Source organism: Lepidothrix coronata, unplaced genomic scaffold, assembly GCF_001604755.1.
Source record: "Lepidothrix coronata isolate B3197 unplaced genomic scaffold, Lepidothrix_coronata-1.0 Scaffold58, whole genome shotgun sequence".
Lineage (NCBI taxonomy): Eukaryota > Metazoa > Chordata > Aves > Passeriformes > Pipridae > Lepidothrix > Lepidothrix coronata.
In genome coordinates, this window is record NW_016690238.1 from 1,573,868 (window position 1) to 1,590,247 (window position 16,380).

Here is a 16,380-nt window from a genome sequence, read left to right on the forward strand (position 1 = left end):
TCGATTTTATTATTAGTATTGATTTATTTAAATATATATTTATATATATATATATATATATATTTTTCTGTCCCTTCCCAGGAGTCCCCCCCCCCCCCCCCCCCCCCCCCCCCCCCCCCCCCATCCACCCACCCTCCCCAAATCCGTGCGGCGGACCCGGCGCGTCAGTTTTTGTTTTTAATCCTCTGCTTGGCCGGGATATAAGGCAGCACCGTCTGGGTGCTTTTGTCGGCCACGGTCTGGGTGCTGCTGTTCCTCATCAGCCGCCGGCCCGGGGCCGCGCCGCCGCCGGCGTTCGGGTGCTTCGAGGGCCCCGCCGGCACCTTCCTGCCGGGCTCCTCGGGCCCCTCGTCCCCCGGGGACGCCGTGCTGTCGCCGTCCCGGTCGTCGTCGCAGCACAGCGCGTGGTACAGCACCTTGTCGCTGAAGCGGACCCGCTCCCTCGTGCCGGCCGGGCGGGGCTGCGACAGCTTCAGGCTGGACGTCGTGCCGAAGGCTTCCTCGCTGGACGAATCCGGGGTGCCCCCGCCCCGGGGGCCGTTGGGGATGGGCAGCCCCCCGTTCATCAGCCGGTAGTCGGGCTGGCGAGCGGGCGGGGGCTGCGGCTGCGGCCGGGGGGGCTCGGGACCGTCGCCCGGGTCGGAGGGGGTGGAAGCATCCAGGAAGGAGCAGAATTCCCAGCTGTCGGAGAGGATGTCGGAGGCGGCGAAATCGAGGGGTCCCAGCTCGAAGGTGCCTCCGCCCTTGTCGCTGCTGGAGGTGCTGCTGGCCGTCGCCGTCGTCCAGTCGTCCGGCTCCAGGTCGAACTCGAAGTCGGACGTCAGGCGGTCGATCTGGCTCACCACCTGCGGACAGACGGACGGACGCACGGACAGAGAGGAGCCGCTGGGAGGGACCCTCCCGTTTCTGCTCCGTAATTACACCACACCCCTAAATCTCTGCTGTTTGCCCTGGCACCACCGGTGTGATGAGCTGGGAGGTCTCAGCTCGACTGGAGCCTCCTGGCAGGGACTGAAGCCCACTCGGTGGCAAAGCACCCAAACCCCCAAGCCTTGGGTGCCCCTGAGCGCTCTGTGACAGGATGGGCCTTCCCCAGGGTCTGCCCTGTCCCCTGGGATGACTCCCACCCCAAATCCTCGGGCACGTGGTGGCCTTTGGTCCCTCTCATTAGACCACAAGGAGCCACCAGTGACCATCACTTCCTCCCTCTGGAGAAGGCAGCTCTGTGAGTGGGGAAGCCAAGGCAGGAGGTGGATGATGGTCCAATGTCCTGGATCCATCCCAATCCTTCATTTCTTTCACAGTGTTGAGTATATCAAGCCCTGTGGTGGCTTGGGGATGGGGTCACGGCCCCACCATGCCACTGGGGACAGATTCCGTGTGAGGTGTGACTAAATCAAGACTTAAAATATTAAAATAATAGATGCAATGTCCTAAGGGAGGTTCAAACCATGGGCAGGGCTGGAAGGGGAAGAAAGGGAGGAATGACCTCCTTCCTCCTACAGCTCCCATGGATCATGATCTCCACCCAACGACCTTGCTGAGGTTTTGGATGCAGCAGACTCATCACCCACCTTCAAGTCTTTAATCCTGCCCAACTCAGGGGCTGCCCAGCACTGACCACAGCACTTATCCTGCCCAGGAGACCCCAATCCCACCCGGCATCCAGATGGAACCCTGTCTATCCACGGTATTTCTTGGCTGGTGTCTCTGCATGTGTGTGTGGGCGTGTGGGGCTCTGTTTCGTGGGGGAGGCAGAGCACGACGTGGAAATCCAACTCCGTGGCACTGGGAAGCATGTATTTTTGGCAGTTTTGCTGGCTCGCCTCCCCCCTCTCTGGGGGAGCTGGCAGAGGGCCTGGCTGGTCCCTGTGCTGCCAAGCAGGAGGTGGGCAGCGGCAGACAAGGGGGGCCAGGGGGAACCCCTCCATACTCCTGGTACCTGTTTGTGACCCATGTGATGCAATCTGTGCTACTCCCATCCCCATCTCGGGCATCCGTGGGCATCGGTGCCCCCTGCACCCCAGGGCTGTGTCCCTTCTGGATGCCCATCCCACTCACAGAGCATCTGGAAGCACAAATTTGCTCGGCTTCTTCCAGGTGGTTTCCTCACGCAGTAATGTTGTTTTTCATTACTGCTGTTCCCTCCCCATCTTTTTCCTTCCACTGCCCTTCCACCTGTCCTTTCCTGGTGGAAACCAGCCACAAATCTCCCAAAATAAGGGAAGGAAGGTAAATCGATGGGCAGTGTCTTGCCAGACACCTTTCCTTTCCTTCTCCTCACGCCACCAAAAAGCCCTGACTTATCTCCACCAGTCCCACGGTTCATCACTGGGGGTTGGAGCCTCCCATCCACCAAGATTGATTAATCATGGCACATCTCTCCATCATTTTTATGCTGCTGTATCCTGTAACTCCATGTTCTTTGAGCATTTTTGCTGTGAGGAACTGAGTCCTTGGGCTCAGACACCCCATCCCATCTGAGGGCGGGCACCCCAAACCTGCTGTCACGGGGCCGGGTTGCCCTCGGTCTCTGCATCCCTCTGCCAGATGCCGACGTGCAGAGGTTTGGGACAGCTCCATAAATCCCTGGAAATGCACCATAAAGCATGGCTCAGCAGGGCAGGCTCCTCACAGAGCCCCCGTGGTGGGTGAGGATGCGTGGGCAGAGTTAAGGGTAATTTAATATGTCTGGGCAACTGAAACGGGGAGCCCGGGGGGACGATTACTCTGCCAGCAGCCGGAGTGGCTCCGTTACATTCTGCTGACCTAATTTTAATCAAATTCCCATATTTGAGCTCCAAATTTCACTCGTTCCACAGCCCTGCCCATGCAGCTCTTCTGCTCTGCCCAGTTCCCGAGGATTTGGCACCAAGGATGGAGAAGTCGAGCTTCCCCAGGTGCGTCCGGGCGTGGACACGCAGCATCCCCTCTTGTGAATCAGCCACCGGCCCCCACGGGACAGCTTCAGGCTCTGGCTGCAGGTAGGACCATTTCTGGGGACACCTGAGGCTGTGTGACAACCCGGAGAGGAGCATCTCTGGAGGACAAAGTGGTGCCACCTCCACGGGGGCACAACCCCAAGGGGCACAGGGTGGGTTTGGGTGAGGGTGGTGGGGCTGGATGTGTGTGTTGTGTGTGTGTTTGCTGCCTGCTGTGAACATGGGGCTGGGAAAATGAGGAGACCTGGGAATGGGGAGACCCTTTCTGGAGTGGGACGAGCTGGTGTGAGCAGGAGAAGGGAGACTGAATGGCTGGGGTTGCTGCCTGGGAGTGGGTTGGCCACGCTGGCGATAAAAGATGCCAAAAAACATCTTTCCATGGAAAAGGGGGTGGTTAGGAAATGGGAGGAGGGGGTGGGAGAGAGTAGTGCACTCACCATCAGACCTGAGCACGTGGTCTAATATGCTCCAGATGGGCACTGATACACCTTAACAACCCTGATCAGCCCCTCCTGGGACCCATATAAGACCAGTTTGGGGATAAAACCTCTTTTCTGAGCTGTGCTGGAGTAGAACCTGTCCCCAGCTCCTCGTGGCGGCCCCATAGCTGGGTTCTCTCCTGGATGGACCTCCTGAAGCCCATCCCAGGTCCTGCTTGTGGAATAGACCTTGAATCTGCATCATGTTCCTGTATCCTAGAGGGACTTTGTGTCCCCAAAGGATGGCAGAGCTGGGGACACTGAGCTGAGTGCTCATCCCAAGGAGCAGAAGGCAACAGGCATTACCTAAGCTCCTCACCTGTGATCTCCAACTTATTTTTCCAGCCATGGAAGACCTCTAGAGAGGGCAGGCAGGGACCCACCCATCCTTCAAGCTTTGGCTTTGAAGGGTGCTGAGATGCTGGGAGCATCCACAACGAAGTCTTGACATTAGAAAAGGTGATTTTTCCTGTTCCCGATGCACCATCAGATATCTTTTTTCTTTTTTCCTTTTTTTTTTTACTCTTATCTTCAGGGGAGAAAGGGTGGAACTCAAGGAAGGGCGTTAAAAAAAAGATGACGTGACCTCTTCTTTCTTGGTGACAAGAAAGAATTAGGAAAAAGGGCAGGAACAGAGCAGTCTTTGGGAAACACCCGGCTATTATTATTTTTTAATAAGGCAGCAAAATGATTTCTGCTGAAACCCTCAGCTGGAATGAGATCACCTCTGTTTCCACAAAGGCTCGGTGATTACAGCACTGGGTTCAGGGGGAGCATCTCCCTGGGCTTTGACTCGGGTCCCTGACACCCAGGGCCCTCCTCATCCTCATTAAAGGGACCCGCTGCCATTCCGGATCGGGCGGTGACAGGAGGAGGCACATGCCCATCCCAATCCTTGTGCCCATCCCGCTTCTTGTGGTGGCACACAGGGATTAGTGTCACATCAGCAGTGGCTCATTCGGGGCTATTTTTAGGAGCACTTGCTATTTTAAACGGGGGGACGGTGGGGTGGGGTGGGGGGGTGTTAAATACCTATGTGACACTTGGTACTCGCTGAGCATTTAAATGTAAAGTAGGATTTGGGCTTTTCTCCCCCCTTTTCTCCTTCCTGAAGCAGGTTGTCAAAGCTTTTCCAGCTGAGGCCATCGCTGCTGGCAGAGGGAGCCAGGATGAGAGAGATGGGGGGGGAGGGATGACCAGATCTGGGGTGGTTTGGGACAAGGCCCTGGTGATGTTCTCATCCCTCAGAGACCTGGGGTGGGTTTGTTCCCCTACAAGCAGGCTGGGAGGTGTGGGGTGTCCTCAGCATGTGGTGGAAGTGCCATGCGGGTGACAGACAGGACATGTCCCCATCCTCCATCACCTTTAGGTTGCTGCAAAGAGCCACCTTTTTGGTGACAGCAGAGCATCCCTGGTCCAGCTGGGGTATCTGGCAGCAGGAAAACAGGGACCAAAATAATTCCCCCTTGACCTCGTGCGTGGTGTCACCGATAGGCCTCATCCTGCTGCACCCCAGTGTCCTGAAAGCAGCTGCTGGGGGGCCAAGGGTGCTCAGCTCTCGCCCAAAGGGATGAGCTTTGAGCAGTTGGAGGACGGAGTGAGGCAGAGGGATGAGCCACATCCCTGTGGAACCCCAGAGAGATGGACACGGAGCAAGGATGAGCCAAACCATGTTCATCCCCATCCCAAAAACCAGCTCCCACCATCCCACCCAGCTGGGAGTGCTGGGTGCTCCCCTCCCCTCCCACTGGTCCCCACACCCATGGACGTTGCCGGCAGCCAGAAGCTTTCCGGATAAAAGCCCTAAATTGGGTGTTCACCTCCCCAGCTAAGGCAGATGTTGAACATCTGGAGCATTGTCGTTGTTTTTAATGGGATTTTGGGTTGTTGGCTGCACATCAAGCACTGAGCTCCCTGGCTGGGAGTTGGGTCTGGTGGCTCCAGCTCCCACGTTTTGGCCCCGCCGTTTCCTATCGAGGAACTAAACCTCCCGGAGGCCCGGGAAGAGGCTGGAGAGGCGGGAGGATGAGAGGGGACTTCAAAGGCTTCCTGGTCAGTAGTTGGTAACGCGAATTCCCGGGGCCGGGGAAGGAGCTGGAAGACGCTGGGATCAAAGTGGTCTAAGAGCCCCTTCATCCCCACACGGCCTTTGAAGAGGAGGGGAGGTGGATCCGTGCTCAGGGCAGGTTCTGGTGGGCGAAGGCGGGGCCAGGGTGGGGAGATCAAACACGGCACTGCTTGGGTTGTCTTTGCTCCAGTGATGGGGGGCCCTGTGTGTGTCCCCTCAGCCGCCCTCCAGCAAGATGCAACAGTTTTCCCAATCCAGAGCCAAACATCCCATCCCCAGCCACGGTGGGAGCAGGGATTTTTGTGTGTCCCCCTGTGCTCCCCATTCCCAGCACCTCCAGAAGCACATTTTGGGGTCCAAAGCATTTCCACAGAACCACGGAATGTTTGGGCTGAAAGGAACCTTAAAGCCCATCTCATTCCAACCCCTGTCACGGGCAGGGACACCTTCCACTAGACCAGGTTGCTCCAAGCTCCATCCAACCTGGCCTGGAACACTTCCAGGGATGGATTTTCCGATGGCACGCAGTTGCTTTTCCAGGCTGGATCCGGCCCGTGTGTCCCTGCACTGTGCTTTGCTGCCGGCTGGTGCACAGAGGGGATGAGCAACAGGACCGTGCAGCCCATGCTAAAATTCCCCAACCCTATTCCCAAAGCATCAAATCATCCTGGAGGCGTTTGACACCAGCAATTCCTCCCCCCACAGGGGAAAAGAGCCACCCCAAAGCCCCACCACCCCCACAGCCAAATGCTCCTGGAGCAGGGACCTTCCCACTTCCCGGTGCAGGCAAGGTGAGTAAATATTTAATAAGGAATGAATGATTAATTGGAGCTGGCAAACTGAAGCAGAGTTGCAGGGGCCTCTCTTCCCCGAGCTGATCCTTACAAATGAGCGTGCCGAGGATCCAGGGTTCATTTGCTCCATCGTCAGCTGCTAAATAGTTCAAAATCATCCTGCACATCTCCCAAACATGTTGTTATTAGAATAATAAGCCTCCTTCTCACCATGAACTTCCCCAAGCATTCCCAGCTAATCACCTATTGATTACAACATTATTAAGGTATTTATTATCATAAGGGATTGCAGGGAGGGTTTTCCTCGTGCCAAAGTGTTGGAGGGAACCCCTCCGTGCTGTTCTGGGTGGTGGGACCCCGTTGCTTCCATCAGCAGCTGCAGAGGGGACAGGACTCTCCCCATGGGAATTTTTGGGGGTTTAAACAGATATCTGGGTTTATTTCCCGCCGTGGATGGTCTCCCACCCCCAGCACTAATCCCCCAAGGGTGGGAAGGAGCTCAGCCTTGCCGTGGAGCTTCCTGGGACCTCCTGGAGTATCTTATTCCCTGTGACATCGCGGTGATCCCCGCGGGAAGAGGCCGGGGCTGGCAGGAGGTGCGTGGGAGGGAGGCAGCATGGCAAGCGCGCGGCGGAAGCGCCTTCCCTGCTGCCTCCTGCCTGATTTCTACTTCCAGTGTGCGTTTTCAATCAAAGATTTTAATAATCATTTTCCCCGCACATAATACAGCCCTGTCTTGGAGTGCTGGGGAATAATTATATACACAAAAGGGAAGGAGGGAGGGAGGGAGAGCGGGAGCGGGGAGGCTGGTGAAACAGCATCCCGAATAAAACGGACATCTGGAATGACAGCCTTCAGGTGGGAACCGCTCCCGGGAGGCGGGGATGGAGCCTGAACCAGTGCCTGGTCACACATCACATCCTCAGGGATGGGCCAGCAGAGTGGGGCTGCCCTGGGGTCTCCCGCTGGAGCCTCCCCCCGGAGCATCCCACAATCCTGGCTGGCTCTGGGACTCAGCATCTCTGCTGAAGCAGGGACAACCTGAGAGAAAAGGCTCATGTGAGCCAGAGCCAGCTGTGACTGGAGCTGGTGAACGGTTTTGGAGCAGGAACCATCCCTGGGTGGAAGCCCTTGTGCCCACACAGGGTGTTTATGGCTTCGGGGGTTATTTTTGGCGAGGTGGTTATGACCTGGCTGCTGCCTCCGGGTGGGTAAAGTCCTGGCACCCAGCTCCCTGTGCAAGGAGAACCCGGAAGGAGCAGGTCCAGCATCACCCAGTGCCCTCCAGTATCACCCAGTGCAGGTTTTCCAGTGCCGTGGGTGTGTCTGGTGCCCTCACTGGGCACATCCAGCCCTGCATCCCGACCCACCAGTGATGCCCCTACCAGAGGAAGTGGCCATAGGGATGGATATTTCCAAAGCCCCCATGGTGGCTCCGTTGGAGAACACACCAATATCACAAGTGCCAGGACACTGGTGGCCTTTGATGGCCCTGAGCAGCCCCACCTGGGACCCCACCCCTGAGACCACCTGAGCTCGGGGCCATCAGCCCTGCTTGTCCCCAGGCTTGTCCCTGTGTCCTGGTCCTCACTTCCAGCCAAGGAAGAGCATCACTATGTGCAAGGAAGACAACAAAAAGGGCTTATTTTTTCACTTATTTTTCACCAAAATCTTAGAGATTACGATTTGCCAGCCTGGTGTCTGCCACGTACTTTTCTGTGTGGGCTTGAAAGAGAATTCCATGTAACCTGCTCCCATTGAGCTTGCTCTGAGTGATCCAGAGGGCAGGAAAATGAATTTCCACCCCTGGAAGTGTCCAAGGCCAGGCTGGACTGGGCTTGGAGCAACCTGGTCTAGTGGAAGGTGTCCCTGCCCATGACAGGGAAGTGGAACAAGATGGGCTTTAAACCCATCCAACTCAAACCATTCTATGAATTTCCAAAGCCTCTAACACCCAAATTCTGCTTGGTTTGGGGAAAACCAGAACTCTGTTTCTCTGAAGTCACTGACTCCTGGTTCAACCTGGTTGGACTGGTGTGTTTTAGCTCCGAAGCCTGCACTGAGTGTACTGAGAGTTAGGCTGCTTTGTATGAATTCAGCTAATTTCTGCAGAGTTTTGTGGGTCTGTTCTAGGAGCTGGGAGAAGGGCTGAAGTTTGGGACCCATCTCATGCCTGGCTCCACGCTGACCTGGCCTCGCTGTCCCTTGATGTGGGGGGCTCTCCCAGAGCACCCACGGGACACTGCCTGGGAGGTTACCAGTGTCTAGGCATGTGCCAGCTCCATGGAAAAAACATTTCCATGCTTTAACACTTCCTGGCACCCTCTGGAGAAGCCACCTCATGGGGTGTGGATCCCCTCCCTGGCACAGAGCAGGGTGTCCCTGGACTGGGGACAGAGGATGGGTGTCCTCTGGCCACCTCCTCCTCTTCTCTCCTCTGACACATGCTGGTACAACCTGACTTGGGCAGCCCACCAAGACCCTTCTGGCCCCAAGAGCTGGACAGGGACCTTGTGGAGCCACCCAAAGTTTGGTGGCAAGCACAACCTGGTCTCAGCTGTGAAATGGTTGGAGGTTGGCCCCATCCTGGTCCTTATCCCTCCATATCCTCAGCAAGAGGGATGCTCACCTGATCATGGTGGTCCTACCCGGCCTTAAATTCATGGGGGCGATAGAACGGGCCAATTGCCATCATCATCCTCCCTTTGAAAGCCTGTTAATCTCCTGGAGGAGCATGAAGTGAGCTCAGGCTAAATAGAAAGCAGCTCTGCGTCCCGATTATTACTATTATGGCTTTTCCTAATCCATCAGAGATGTGTTGGAGGGGTTTTGGGCTCTGCCGATGGCACTGCGGGATTTGGTGGGGGAGCAGGGGCCTTTTTGCTTTGGGTGGCTGGGTTTGCTTTCTGCTGCTGGAAGGACTGACAAAGCCAGGAGAGAAAGGAAAATCTCTTGGGGTGCCACGGCCCGGTCGAGACCTCATAGGGACAACTTCCCCTAAAATCTCCTGGATGGAGTGGAGCCATCCCAAAGGAGGACACTGCACCGCAGGCTGGAGGATGTCCCCTCCCTGACCACAGCCACCAGGATGATGTTGGTGCACCTGCATCAGCATTCTCTTGGTGGCACCCAGATGCCACTGACCCACACGGGGCTGCTTCGTGGTGCCCATGGCAAGTTCCTGCCCTTCCTGAGGGGTGGCGAGGTTCTGGATGCAGTCCCAGGCCATGGAGAGGATGCCAGCGCCCGCCTGCCCTGTTGCCAAAGCAATCAGCTGCTCCATGCTCAAGGCTACTGCACACTTCCCATCCACCACTCCCCATCCCCTGCAGAGGCGTCCTAAATTACCAACCCCATCCCGATCCCCTTCCCCTCCAGCTTGGAGATGTGTGGCCCAAACCCTCGAGCCAGGGAAATATTAAATCCCCCACCAAAGTGTCTCTGTGGTGCCTCTGCACCGGGAGAAAACTCCAACCGCACTTTGTGTGAGCACACAGATATTTCTGCAGGAGCACTGGGCCCTCTCCAGCCAGGCTACAGGACACCCAGTCACTCTGACCCCCTCTCTGTGCTGTGGGTGCTCCTCATTGCATCCAGGACTGATGCCATATTTTCAGTGCCCTCCGCAATGCCAGAGGGACCCACCATCCCCTCTCTGTCCACCTCCTTGGTTTGGAAGGGGCCTGGAAAACAGCCTCCAAGGCAGAGCAGGGTGGACTGTGACCTCAGTTCTCCCAGTGCTGGCGGTGCTTCTCCCACCAGCAGCACCCACAGGGCTGGTGCCTCGGCCAGGGCCCCTCACCCCGAGCAAACCCCGGGGTCAAGGTCAGGAGCGATTTTACAAACCATGCCCAGTTTTCTCCCTTTCTGGAAAATCCTATTGCACATCATCCAGGTGCCTCCTGGGGCCGGTGGGTTGCGGGTGCTGAGCTGGCTCTGCTCCCCCCATCCTGACCCTGGGGCAGGGGGACAGGGACAGGGCACCCCCATTTGGGATCAGCAGCTACCACGACCCGCTCTCCTACCTCCCGGAGCTCCTTGGCCACCTCCTTGAGCTCCTGTAAGATGCCTTCCAGTTGCCCGATCACCATTTTCATCCGGCTCCGGATCCTTTCCCGTTCACAATTACTCTTGCTGCTGCTACAATTGCTGCTGCTGCTGCTGGGGTGGTCACTGGGCTGCCTGTCCTGGCAGGTCCGGGAGTCCATCCTTCCCTACCAGCCTCGGTTCCCGGCCCCAACGGCTCTGTCCATCCTGCTCCCCCCTAGCCGGGTGGCCTGGCGTCCGCGCAGCCCCTCTCGGCCGGGGAGCTTTCAACATCTTAACGTTCCCCTGCCTCCAAGGAAGTCCCAGCCGCACGCTCGCCTCCCTGCGAGGTCGGGGGGCTCTGGTTCGGAGCGGGGAGCGGGGTCGGGATGCAGCATGCAGAGTCGGGAATGCTGCGGAGGGGGCTCAGCCGGTGGCCGCGGGGAGGTGTGAGGTGGCCATGGGGTGAGCAGAGGGCGAGGAGGAGGAGGAGGAGGAGGAGGAAGAGGAGGAAGAGTCCCTTGGATGTCCCAGGAAGCTAAAATCCAGCGGCTCACGCCTTGCCTGCTCCCCGACGCCGGGGAGGGGAATGCAGGGCTGAGTGTCCCCGGGGAGCGATGCTTCTCCCCACGTCGGGCCCTCGCTCCGGGGTCTGCGGTTCCAGCGCTGGGGGGTTGTGGTGGGGGGGTCTCCCAGCTGGGCACAGGTGTCCTGGGGAGACCAGGGTCCCCTCCTGCAAGACAGACAGATAACGTGAGGGAGCCATCCCTTCTGGAGCCAGGAAGGTGGTGGGGGGGCTCTGCCCACTCCCACCTTGCCTTGATCTCAGCCCCGGCACGAGGACAAGCCCCCAGGTACCCCCACAGCAGCCCCCCCTAGTTGAGTGGGGACAGGACGGAGCCTGACGCTGTCCCCCTCCTTTTGCCCTCCCCACTTCCCCACAGTTTGAGATCTGGAGAATGGGGGCACAGTGGGGTCTCGCAGAGCCAGATGGATGGATAGAGGGACAGACAGACAGGCAGCCGTGCGGCTCAGGAACTCACCGTCGCGATCCAGAACCTCCTTGGCTCCAGTCCAAGCTCGTCCTTGTCTTTCCCCCTTCTCCTTTCCTTACTTCCTCCCCCTCCTCCTCCTCTTTCTCCTCCCTCAGGGCTTTTCCGTGGCACAAGAGGAGTCCGGGGGCCACTTTCCTTCGGTTGCTGTTGGAAGGGGTGAGACGTTACCGGAGGTGACAGCCCGCCGGGGCGGGGGGACGGGGACACGCGTCCCGGGAGACTCATCTGCTTGCGGGGGGGTGTCGGGCAGCCTCCTCCCACCTGGGGCCCATCCCACCATCATCCTCCTCCCGGCTTGGTTCAAACCCCAACCCCGCCTCGGCCGAGCAGGGGGGAAAACCCACCTTGGCCCCAAATGTCCCCCCTTTCCCCGGGGAGGGGGAAAGCAGCACGGGCGGAGGCGGAGTGAGGTGGGGGGGCGCGTCCCCTCAGCTCGGGGGTACGCACAGGGAGGGGGAGTCCCGGCATGCTCCCATCTCCATCCCCGGTACCCGCATCCTCCATCCCCCCTGCTCCCATCCTTCAGCCCTGGTACCCGCATCCTTCAGCCCTGGTACCCGCATCCTCCGGGGCGCCGGGGATGGAGGATGTCGGTATCCGCAGCTTCCATCCCCGCTACCTGCATCCTCCATCCCTGCCGCTCTCATCCTCCATCCCCGGAGCCCGCATCCTCCTTCCCCTCTCCCCGCATCCTCCATCCCCGGAGCCCGCGTCCTCCATCCCCGCTCCCCGCATCCCAACTGCCCGCATCCCCCTCCGCTCCCTCCCTCCCTCCCTCCCTCCCTCTCCCCCTCTGCCCTCCCTCCCGGTGCCCCCGCACCCCCGCACCCCCGCGCAGTGCCCCCGGGACCGACCGGCGGCGGTGCGGGCTCAGGGCCGGCCGGTCCCCGGGCGCCGGGCGGGCGGAGCGGGGCGGGCGGCGCCCGGCGCCCCGGGCAGAGCCATGGGGCGGGCGGAGCGGCGGTGGGCGCCCGGCCCCCGGCCCCGGCCGCAGCCTCCCCGCGGCTCCCGGTTCGCTCGCCCCGGCGGCTGCTGTGTCAGAGAAAGGGGCTGAGCCTCCGCCGGGCGGGGGGGGCTTAAAGGGACCGGGAGCCCCGTTGCACGGGGGGCGGCGCCGGGGGAAACTGAGGCAGCGCCGGGGGTCCCTTGCTGGGGAGGAAGGGAGTCGTGCCTCAGTTTCCCCGCTCTGTCCCCCCCGCTTCAAATAACAGGCTCGTTAAGGCTGGTTCCTTCTGAATGCAAAATGCCCCTCCCCTGCCCCGTGGGTCGTATTTGGGGCCAATTTCTGCAGGATCTGTAAAAACCCACCGGGGATGCGGGAGCATCATCCCAGCAAAGATCCCTGGATGGGAGGAAAACAACAACTATGGGTTTGTACGTGAGTGTGTGCGTGGGGGGAGAGGGGGGGGCTGGTCTGGTCTAGGGAGGAACCCCAAGGAGGGGAGGAATTTGCTCCAAAGCAGAAATCCAGCCTGGGGAAATCCATCCAGTTCAGCAGCAGTGGGAGCAAGGAGAGATTCCTGTCCTGGAGCTGAGCGGTGACGATAGGTGGCAATCCCAGGTCTGCCAGCGGCGAGGCGGCGGGTGCGCATTTATGTTATTTATTGCCTCCTACTGGGAATGTTCAAAAGTGCTGAACACACTTTTTGGCGTGGACCCGAACTGACTCATCCTTCAGCCTGTGAAGAGCTGATGCTTTGGGGGCTCTTCTGATTCCCGCAGAACATCCCGGTGGGAATCCGGGGATGGCAGGAGCGCCAAGGTGTGTGGTGGATGGTGGTGAGCAATCCCTCATTACTGGAATAATTTTTTCCAGGGTAATCATATGGGAAGTTTTCAGCAGGAATCTCCTCCAATATTTTGCACCTGAAGCTCAGCCAGGGACAACACGGCCGCCTGGGTCCCCCATGACCACCACGCTCCCCCTGCTTCCTCCAATAGCAGGTCAATGCCAGCTCGAGCTCTGCCTCATCCCAGAAATCAGCAGGGATACTGGGACAGCGATTTGGGGAAAGAGTGGAGGTTGTAAAACTCAGAGAGAGGTGCTGCTTCTGGGAAATCCAGTGGTGATGCGGGATCAGGTGGGAAAATACACTGAATGATGTGGGGCAGAGAAGCAGCTGAATACGCTCCCATGGGGGATAAAATGAGCGGCTGAGGTGTGGACTGAGGAGGAAACACGGCTCCATCCATGACCTGCTCTTCCCCTCTCCCAGCCGTGGTGGGCACCAGCAGCCCAGGGAGTTTTGGTCCCAGCCAGGTTGGTAAAAGATGCTCAGAAATATCCATGGTCAGCACTGGAGAGTGTGAGTACTGCCCGAAAACCTCCTGTCCGTGGTGGTGGAGATAAAGCAGCCAAAATGGCCCTGCAGGGATGTCCAGAGCTTCCAGTGTGGGGTCAGAGCCCCAAGCTGCATCTCCTACAACCTGAAATCCTCTGGATGGTGTCTTGAGGATGTGAAACAAAGGGATGTAGTGAGGGATGTCCCCCCTGCCAAGGGAATGGAAAGGCTCAGCCTCTACGAGACACCTGAGAAGCCAAGCCCACAGCACACCTCACCCTTCACTCCTGCTTTCCTTTGCTCCAAAGCCCTGGATGGACATTCCCATGTCCCCCATCCTGGCTTGATCTTGCTGTGAATGCCACCGTGCCTCCAGCTGCTGGTGGATTCATCATTGGTGGAGGAAGAATAGGAAGGAGATGGAGTTTTCCTTTTAAAATTTATTTTCTGCTTCTATGTGCTGCTTTGCAAAGCCTGGATTCCCCCTCTGAAGAACCTGGAGAATGCCACAGGATGCTTCTTCCCACCTGTGCATCACAGCCTGGATTTGGGAGTCATGGCCCACCCTGCTCTCAGCTCTCATCACCCTTGTGACTGATCCATGTTCTCCATCTCCCTGCCAGATCCAATCCTGTCCCATGCCACCTTCCTCAGGGTCTCCCAGAGGATTTGGGGGGGATCCCCAAATGCTGCCCAGCCTTGGTACCCCACTGGTGGAGGTTTCCCCATGGGAAGGACACGGCTGGAGCGCGACGGAGAGAGAGGAGTGGCTTTATTCCCACCGCCCTAATCTCCCTCCCTCCCTCATTCCCCAATCTTTATTTATGCTTTTTGTCAGATCTGATTTACTGGGGATTTTCCCGTTCCAACAGGAAAACTGCTGGGAGGGGATTTCTCTGCAAGGCTTTCGGGCTCACAGGCATTTTATTTTGCAGGGTCGTGCCAGGCTGGTTCCTGCAGGGTGGCTCTTGGCTCAGCAAGGCTTAACGTGGGACCCCCAAGGTGGGGGGGTCCCCTCTGGCCCCCCAGGCCCCCGTGGTGGCCCTGGGCTGGAGCTGGTCCCCATTGTCATGCTGCTGGCAGGTGCCCTTTGCTGCCGAGCCGCTGATGTATCACTTCCCTGCCGTGACTCACTGGCACAGATCTAATTTCTAATTAAATAGCGATTCTTTTCAGAGCCATTTATTTCTGTTTCTTTTGTATTTTGATTGGAGTGTCAGTCAGTTTTTCACCAGTTTGTCAATTCCTCTTTCCCTGAAGATTAGCGAGGAGAGATGTGAGAATACAGAAATATGTGTTAGCAACGCCGAGCCCGGGAGCGCCTTGGGCCCCAGGAAGAACCTCAGGAGAATAACGGGGAGAAATCAAGGGGGAGACAGAAAATAATCCCAGAAAAAGCCTGTTGAGAGCAATGTTTCAAAATCTATTTTTTTTTCCCCCACCTCTATCACCCTTCCCTGGCAGACCCTAAAGTCCTATCCTGCTGCCTTCCCATGGCAGCAGACGGTGCCTTCTGGGAGAAATCCCATGGGATGCTCACGGTGAAACAGCCTTCTCCTGGATGGACTTTATCCTTAGGTTAAAGGAAACATGGGATGTGAGAATTAACCTCTGAGATGTTCCCAAACCTTCATGCTCAGCACACGGTCTGGGGGGGAAGGGGCCTCCCCTCCCTGCTGGGGGTCTCAGCTCCCCCCAGGGCTGGGGGGAAATCAAAATCCTCCCATCCAGTGAGGATTAGGGATTTTTTAGTATGTGGGCATCACCCTCAACACCACACTCCAGCTCAAAGCCACACCACAGAGGGCCCAAATCCCAAATTCCCTGTGTTGGCTCATCCCAGCCAGCGCAGCACCCCTGGATTTCAAATCCCAGCCTGGCCGTGGTGAGGGTGGGGAATAAAAACTGCCTCTGGTGCTGAGCAGTGACAGCTTTGCTGAGCCGACGTGCTCAGGCCACGTGTTGCAGCCGGGTGATTTCAGGTCGACTTGTTGCTTTTAAGCGGGTAGGAAGGAAAAAAAAGCCTATTAAAGTGGAGTGACAGCACGGGCGTGACCTGTAAAACCATCGACTCCGGGGGGGAACGGGACCCGGGGAAATTCACAACTGCTTTCCAAAGAGGCTTGGAAAATTACAGACTGCTCCTACCTTGAGGAAATGGTTATATTTTAATTAGTTTGTGTGTCTGGGTGGAAAATGTTGCGTCCCATCACGTGGGGCTCTTGGCCTGTGGTAGGCTGGCTTGTATAAAACACTGGAGGAAATCACGACCCCATCCCAAATAACTCCGAAGACACCCAACCTCCCTCCCCAGGTGGGATGCGTTTGGGCTAAAAGCCCTGGGAAGGGCGGGAGCATCAGCATCGAAGATTTCAAGGGGGCTCAGTGTCTATTTAAAGGGCTCAGAGTCAGGGGGTTCTTTCTGGAGCTGGGGATTTTGGCAAGGGGAGGTTGTCTCTGTGGAAGCTGTGGAGGGGCTGGTACGGGTGAGTAGGGAAGAACCCCAAAATGGGGCTCTTCTCCCCAGGATTTTGTCCTTTGGGATTCTCTCCTCATTTCCTAATTCTTCAGAGCTCTGAGGTTTGGGCTGTTTGGAGCTGCTTTAATGAAGATTTTTGATGTTAGTGGAGTCTCTGCTGCTGCAAGGCTGGGATGGGGATGGATTTGGGGTCCTCTCCATGGCCAGGCCAGCTAAAAACCAGGTGGAAATGCTGCTCTTCTCCTTAATATTAGA

The 16,380-nt window shown here is 57.7% G+C and overlaps 1 protein-coding gene across 4 annotated transcripts; it reads right to left on the reverse strand.

Annotated features, from left to right (window-relative positions):
- Window positions 1-128: 128 nt before the first annotated feature.
- Window positions 129-12,713, reverse strand: CUNH15orf59 (chromosome unknown C15orf59 homolog). Of its 4 annotated transcripts, none has more exons than XM_017817033.1 (4): window positions 11,709-12,076; window positions 11,353-11,508; window positions 10,309-11,042; window positions 129-845 (listed from the first exon to the last, which is right to left on the reverse strand). In XM_017817033.1, exons 3-4 carry the CDS (start codon window positions 10,489-10,491, stop codon window positions 165-167), a joined length of 864 nt encoding a protein of 287 aa, XP_017672522.1. In that variant the 5' UTR covers window positions 10,492-11,042; window positions 11,353-11,508; window positions 11,709-12,076; the 3' UTR covers window positions 129-164. The 4 variants fall into 4 exon arrangements, with proteins under 4 accessions (XP_017672522.1, XP_017672521.1, XP_017672519.1 ...); XM_017817032.1 differs by lacking the exon at window positions 11,709-12,076 and adding an exon at window positions 12,673-12,713 and having other exon boundaries at window positions 165-845; XM_017817030.1 differs by lacking the exon at window positions 11,709-12,076 and adding an exon at window positions 12,219-12,261 and having other exon boundaries at window positions 165-845.
- Between the last annotated feature and the right edge of the window lie 3,667 nt (window positions 12,714-16,380).

Excerpts from the sequence above, each read along its gene's own strand:
- CUNH15orf59 (XM_017817033.1), bottom strand. The coding sequence starts at position 10,491 with ATGGACTCCCGGACCTGCCAGGACAGGCAGCCCAGTGACCACCCCAGC. Across the intron at positions 846-10,308 it reads TGGCCAAGGAGCTCCGGGAG|GTGGTGAGCCAGATCGACCG; the intron begins GTAGGAGAGCGG and ends GTCTGTCCGCAG.